General features: G+C 41.3%; 1 protein-coding gene across 2 annotated transcripts in view; it reads left to right on the top strand.

The window, feature by feature from the left end:
- The window catches only part of Nrdc (nardilysin convertase), a 71,550-nt gene that overhangs the window by 46,465 nt on the left and 17,653 nt on the right, over window positions 1-7,432 (top strand). For both annotated transcript variants that reach the window (XM_028787637.1, XM_028787627.1), the window contains 4 exons: window positions 215-269; window positions 3,309-3,413; window positions 5,081-5,204; window positions 7,246-7,332. In XM_028787637.1, the coding sequence (XP_028643470.1) occupies window positions 215-269; window positions 3,309-3,413; window positions 5,081-5,204; window positions 7,246-7,332 (371 nt within the window). The remainder of the gene's footprint in view (window positions 1-214; window positions 270-3,308; window positions 3,414-5,080; window positions 5,205-7,245; window positions 7,333-7,432) is intronic.

Below are 7,432 nucleotides of genomic sequence, written 5' to 3'. Positions count from 1 at the left end.
CACTGCAGGGCTGTGCACATGTTTACTGTGTCACTGCAGGGCTGTGCACATGTTTACTGTGTCACTGCAGGGCTGTGCACATGTTTACTGTGTGCACTGCAGGGCTGTGCACATGTTTACTCAGCCCTTTACATTTTTATGCCTCTTTTCTTTTGGGTGATTGTAATGAGAAAAATTTATTATATCTTCTAATCGTCATGTTCTCTTTTCACAGAGTTTTTGAAGAGATTCAGAAGATTGAGGATAATGAATTTCATTACCAGGAACAGGTATTAGAATTCAAATTCCTTTTGCATGTTTTCTGTAAACAGGTTGGAACTGGTGTGACCATTGTTTCACCCTATGGAAATGTCATTGAAATTTTAATTGTGCCACTCTGATGGCACATACATGATATTTCTATGTAATCACCTGTTTTGCTTATCCTCTTTGATAAACATTCAAGGGAGAGTTTACCACGGAATTCAGTAGTTTGAGAATTTGAGTATTATGAAGCTATTCTGCATGGTTAATCAATAGTAATTACCATGTGTAATAAATATTAAGAACACTTGAGCTTTGGGACTTAAGGGAGAGGAGTTTTTCCTTGATTGAAAGTCTTCGTGGATATAATACATTTTAATTGAGCTTGGCGAAGACGTAAGTTTTGTTTATAGTCTAGAGGACTGGAAGTACACAGGTAAGGAACTTTATGGGGTTGGTATTCTGGCTCAGTGAGTGAGGTAAGTCCTTGCTGTGTGTGCATGAGGAACTGAGTTTGGAACTCTCGTTTCTGGCTCAGTGAGTGAGGTAAGTCCTTGCTGTGTGTGCATGAGGGACTGAGTTTGGAGCTCTCGTTCTCATGTAAATAGGAGTGGAACTGGGCATGGTGGTTCCCACCTTTAATTCCAGCATTTGGGAGGCAGACACAAGCCTGGCCTGCATAGGAAGTTCTATCTCAACTTTTACCTTTGGCATACACTTGAGTACACCTATGTACACACATGCATATGTACAGAAGCTTGGGGTATTGTGGAAAAGTTAATGATCCTGTATATCTGTAGTATGAGGACATAGAAATGAAAGTGTTGTTATAGTATTGTCAGTAAAGAGCTTAGGGAAGGAGTACGTGCATGTGTGCATGCGTGCACACGTACGAGTGTCCTTTGAAAGTCTATTTAAAGTCTGTGGGTCACTGCTCAGAATAATGGTCAACTCCCTAGCTTTAGAAAAGTTGTTGTCACTGTGCAGGCATTGCTAGTATTCTGTCACCTAGGAGTCACTGCTGATACTTTTCATTTGCTTTTCTCTCTGTGTATTTTTTATTGACCCATTTACAGTTACATGGTCTGTAGTTCACTCTCAATGTCTTATCATATTTGTTATACAGGCATTCTCTTACATAACGTCTCAGTCAAGTATATTGCCACAATTGGGGAATTGTTAGTATACAGTCCATAGACTAGTGTTTTTAAGTGTGTAAAAGTACAGCTGGCAAAAGAGTAGAATTAAAATGCTCAGGATAATAATAGTAATGTGTCTCGTGTAATAAGATCCATTGGAATGTCTGGTGATTTTCAGAGTTGTTCAGCAGTGAGAATACAGATATTTTAAATATCTGTGACATCTGAATTGTATTTCCTGTGGGTGGTAGTTGTAGACATTGCCCATATTATGGTGGTATATTGCTGATATCGATTATTTATTTAATTTATTTTTACTTGGTACTGGGGAGTCAACATGTCATAGCAGGCAGATGCTCTCCCTCTGTGCTGCTCTTCTGGTTTGCTTGTTTGCCCAGTACCTACTCTATGCATTTGTATCACAGATCAGCTTTTAGGTAGGATCCTCTTGTCATAGCAAATACTTTGAATCTCTCAGGTTCCTACCATGTTAGTAAGAACAGTTGCAAGGAAGCTGGTAAGAATAACTTATTAAAAAAGTAAAACAGAGCCATACCTGGGATCATAAGTCTGTACTCTAAACTACCTTGGAGGCTGAGTCAGGAAGATTGAGTCTAAGTTCAAGGCCTGTGTGGGCTACTGAGTGTGTTAAAGGCTGTCTTGTGCAACTTAGTGTAGCTGTCTCAAAATAAAGTAAAAAAGCAGTTTGTGTATGTGTTACTTTTATTTTGCTATGATAAAATACCAGGACCAAGACAACTTATAAAAGAAAGCATTTAATTGGCTTATGGCTCTTGAGGGTTTCTGTCTCTGGTGGTGGATAATGGATGGCACAAGCATCTGAGCACTCACCTCTCAAACTGCAGGGAGGAGGCAGACTTCACTGGGGGCGGGGGGTTGGGGGGAGGCTTTTGAGAGATAAAGCCTGCCTCAGTAACACATCTCTTTCAACAGGCCACACGTCCTAATCTTTCTCAAATAGTTGCAATGGAGATGAAGTGTGCAGACATGTGAGCCTATGGGGGCCATTCCCATTCAGACCTCCACAGTGTAATGTGGGTGCACAGTAAGGACTTGAATTGATTGCTTCATTTTCCCTGGAAAGTTACTTCTACTTTAAAAACCAGAGAAACTTGTCATTCTTTCACTTTTAAATTGAGATAGGATACTGATTAATATAACTTCTTTTTAGAAAATTTATTTTTATACAACATAATAAATGGCCATTTTTAGTACAGTGTGATATTTTAATACATGTATACAATATATAATGTTCCGATCAGAGTAATTGGCATATCTATCACCAAAACATTTAGGTCTGTTTGGGGAATATTCAAATTCTTTTTTTTCTAGCTATTTTGAAGCATTTGTCATTCACATAGTTCCCCTTCTGCTCTTCAGAGTGCATTACTCCTGTATCTTGTGGGGCGGTGCCTGCCCTCAGTCATCTCCAGCCCAGCCCTGTGCTCTTGATACCCGCTCTCTGCTCTCTCTTAGTGACACACTGCAGTCTTACTAATCTCAAAAGCGGCCCTCAGTCATCTCCAGCCCAGCCCTGTGCTCTTGATACCCGCTCTCTGCTCTCTCTTAGTGACACACTGCAGTCTTACTAATCTCAAAAGCGGTTGTTAGTGGTAGGTCCATCTTTATTGAAACAGAAATCACGGTGGGCACTTGACAGAGTTCAGTGTGGGCTGCTCTCCTGACTGTGACTGGAGCAGAGCGGTCGGCCTTGAGTTCAGGGTGACTTTGCAGGGGAGCTCCCTGGCATCGAAGCTTAGGCTCTCTCGATAGCCTGAGCATCGTCTTCAGTGACATCGTATCCTGTTAGAGCCGCTCAGATGCTTCTGTCTCAAGTATGTGTGCTGTGACAGACTAAGGACAGCAATGGCGACTCTGGTGTGAACCGATTGTCCCTCTTTACAGACAGATCCAGTCGAGTATGTGGAGAACATGTGTGAGAACATGCAGCTGTACCCACGTCAGGACTTTCTCACCGGAGATCAGCTTCTGTTTGAGTATAAGCCAGAAGTAAGCACTCCAATTTAAAACTGCTTTAGGTGGTGGCATGTGCCTTTAATCCCAGGACTCAGGTGGCAGAAGCAAGCAGATCTCTGTGAGTTCAAGGCTAGCCTGGGCTACAGAATGAGATTCAGGACAACCAGTGAACATAGAGAAATCCTGTCTCAAAATAAAACAAAACTGAAAAACAACAAAAAAACAAAACTTGCTTTAGGAGAGGGGAGAGTGAAAACGTGTAGGGATATATATTTAGGAACTGTAAGAATGCAGAGAACTTGCTAAGTTAGTCAGAGGTTTTGTTTGTTTAAAGGGAAGACTAATGAACAGTTTTTCACAAGTTTACAGATTCACAGTTTACACAAGGCCATCTTTTTTTTTTTTTTTGACACATGTATCATGTATCTTTTGCTGGCCTCAAACTTGCTTGTAATTGAAGGTAGCCTTGAACTCCCAATCCTTGTGCTTCTTTCAGCTGCTATGGTTACAGGCATGCATCTCCATGCCGAGTTTATGTGGTAGTAGCTGTCAGACCCGGGCCTTCTTGCATGCCAATGATATATGATTTATATCTCCAGCCCAGTATGTTCATCTTTTAATATAAAAGATGAAAATCAGAGTTTCTTACACACTATTTGTAATTATTTGAGTGCAGAAACACTTAAAATAACTAAGTTCTAAACATTTTTTTTTAAAAAGTTGCCTAGCTTTTAAGTGCAAACTGAAGACAGTTACAAATTGTAATACTTAATGTTTATAAGAAAAATTTAAGAGTCTCCCTGTATTAGAAATGAATTATGTATGAGCTGGACCTGATGGCACAGGTCTATAATTACAGCTGCCGAGAGGCTGGCCCAGAAGGATCTTACGCTTAAGGCTTATCTGAGCTTCTGGTAAAGATCCTGTTTTAAAATAAAAAGTCAGGAGAGGGCTGGGGAAGAAACTCGGTACAGAATTTGCCTAGCATAAATGCACAAGGCCCTTGGATCAATTCCCTAGGGCTACAAGGGAAAAATACTTTACTATAGTATGATATGCAAATGAACAGTTGGCTCTCCACTAGTGGGGAACAAGTCAACTTGTTCCTATAAAGTAGCTTATGTCAACTTAGGGTAATTTGCTCTCAGTGAGTATCTGTCAGTGTTTGGAGAAATTTTGCTTGCCACAGGGTGGGGTGTTCCTAGGACCTAGTGGGTAGAAGTCTGAGAAGGAACAAACTATCTTAAAGTGCACATGATAGGATTCAACACTAAAGAGTTATCCGGCTCCAGATACAGCTTATGATACACTGTTTTTGCCACCTGGTGAAGGTACAGTAAATGGCACCTGGTTATTTATTACTAGTCCCATTAAAGCATGATGTCCAGACGAGCTGTGTTTAAAGTACCACGAGGACACACTTTTGATGTTTGTCAATTATACCTCAATAGAAGTAAAAACAAAGTTTTTGTAATTGTAATAAACTTAGAGTTTTATAAGTTAGATTTATGAACTAGAAACAGTTCACTGAGCATCATGACACTGTAACAATGCAAATGTTTTTGGTTTTTAAATAGGAGTTTATTTACTTAAATGTTACTTAAAAGAACAAAATGTAAATTAAATTGTTACTTAATCTTAATTGTATTTTACATTTTACAATTCCCCTCTCTCATGTCTCTTCCCGTCCTCTTCGTTAGGTCATTGCTGAAGCCCTTAATCAGCTAGTTCCCCAGAAGGCAAATCTCGTTCTTCTGTCTGGTGCTAATGAGGGAAGATGTGACCTCAAGGAGAAGTGGTTTGGGACTCAGTACAGCATAGAAGGTAAGTTACTGTGATGATTCTCCTTTATTTAAGTATATCTGACTCAGCTGGAGATGTTTAAAAAAGATTGTGTGTGTACATGTGTACATGTATGAGTTTGTGAGCAACCATGTGTGGATACATGCAGAGGCCAAAAGGTGTCAGATCCCAGTAAAGTGAAGTTATAGGAAGTTGCAAGCTGCTATGTGGGTGCACAAGCAGCAGGTAATCTCTACTGCTGGGCCATCTTTCCAGCCCCATCAGCTGGGAATTTTTATCCTTTTATAATTTGGTGGTTCTTATGGAGACAAATGTGAGTCTGTTCATATATTATGTGTGTGTGTGTGTGTGTGTGTGTGTGTAGATCTGGCCATCCTTAAGTTCATCATGTAGACCAGGATTACTATCTGTTTTGTTTTTATTTTTGTTTCTGGTTTTTGAGACAGGGTCTCTTTGCATAGCCCTGACCATCCTGGAACTCACTATATGTGTAGACCAGGATGTCCTCAAACTCACAGAGCTCTGCTTGCCTCTGTGTCCAAGTACTGCAACTGTAGGTGAGCACTACCACACCAGGCTTGGGATGGCTGTCATTAGGCTGCTCCTGTCCACGCTGTTCTTAGCATTATCTTCTAACTCCCCACAGTAGCTCATTAAGCTCTGAACAATGGCTCTTTTACCCCAAAGTTCCAATGTTTTTTCATAGTCCTTTACAGAGTACCCCACTCCTGGCACCATGGTTTCTGTTGTGATAAAACATCATGGCCATAGATAGCATCTTGGGAAGGAAAGGATCTGTTTCTTCTTAAAACTCTCGAGTCATACGCTATCACTGAGAAACCAGGGCAGGAATTTGAGGAGCCTGGAAGCCTGGGAGCCAGAACTGAAACAGACCACATGGGAGGGCTGCTTATTCTCTTGTTCTCCATGGTCTTCCCAGCCTGCCTTCTTGTAGCTCCCGGCACCTGCCAGGGGTGCACCACCCTTCCCTATTAACCGCCAATCCAGGGAATCCCCTCAGACCTTCCTGCAGGCAGCCTGTAGGGAGGCATTTTCTCAGTTAAGATTACCTCTTCTTAGATTTGTTTAGTAGTTGACAAAAACGAACCAGGACACTGGCCTCACACTCACAGAGGTCTGAGTGCTGGCATTAAAGGAGGGCCTCATTGTGCCTGGCAAAAAGTGTACACTTTTAAATTTTTATTTTGAAATGAAACCTACTTATATTTTGTACTTTTCACTATCTTTATATTTATGAATGAGTGAAAACATCCTCGTTAATTGGTTGTTTGATAGACAGATTGTACTTTGTATTCATTGCTGTTACTTACTTGCTGATCTCCAGGCAAGGTTGGCTGTGTAGCCTGGCTGACTTGTCTGCGCCTCTACTTTCAGTCTGTTCTAAAGACTTGCTTTTCTGGAGGCCCCATTGCCTTGCTCCTGCTCTGGGCAGTGGACCCAGAATACCAAACTATTCTTCTAAAAAGAGAGAAAAGAACGAGGAAAGGAAGAAAGTGAGGGAGGAGGGAAGGAAAGAAAGAAAGAAAGAGAAAGAAAGAAAGAGAAAGAAAGAAAGAAAGGAAGGAAGGAAGGAAGGAAGGAAGGAAGGAAGGAAGGAAGGAAGGAAGAAAGAAAGAACGAACGGAGGAAAAGGCACTTATCAGACTTCACTGAGCATATGTGTCATCTGGCTCTGGCTGGATGTGGTGACACATACTTATAATCTCGGCACCCAGAAAACAAGGCAGGATGACTGGGGAACTCCCCTGAGAGGGCAGTGTAGGCTGTGTAATGGGACTTTGTCTCCAAAAGTGAAGAGGGAAGGATGCACAGCGAGAAAGATTGATTCTGAGTCAGAGCCGGTCTGGGTAGGTACCAGGGGTCTGCATTGCCTGTCTCCAAGGATGGCCACCCTGTTGGGTCCTGCTTTGACTGGTGAGTTTCTAGGTTGCATAGCTATGCTTGAGGAAACATTGAGACATCAAAGCCAGTTGATGGCTGGTTTGTTAAGAGAGTTCTGAACATTGTATTTGTTGGCTCTGTCTGTTTTTCACCTCCACAGATATTGAAAACTCTTGGGCTGAACTGTGGAAGAGTAATTTTGACTTAAATCCAGACCTTCATCTTCCAGCTGAAAATAAGTACATAGGTCAGTAAAATAGGAGTCACTGTGTGTGTGTGTACATGTGAAAGTAAAATAGAAGTCTCTGTGTGTGTACATGTGAAAGTAAAATAGGAGTCTCTGTGTG

Source organism: Grammomys surdaster, unplaced genomic scaffold (assembly GCF_004785775.1).
Source record: "Grammomys surdaster isolate TR1022 unplaced genomic scaffold, NIH_TR_1.0 100, whole genome shotgun sequence".
In the NCBI taxonomy this organism is placed as follows: domain Eukaryota; kingdom Metazoa; phylum Chordata; class Mammalia; order Rodentia; family Muridae; genus Grammomys; species Grammomys surdaster.
This window is presented reverse-complemented; position numbering and strand designations above follow the sequence as displayed.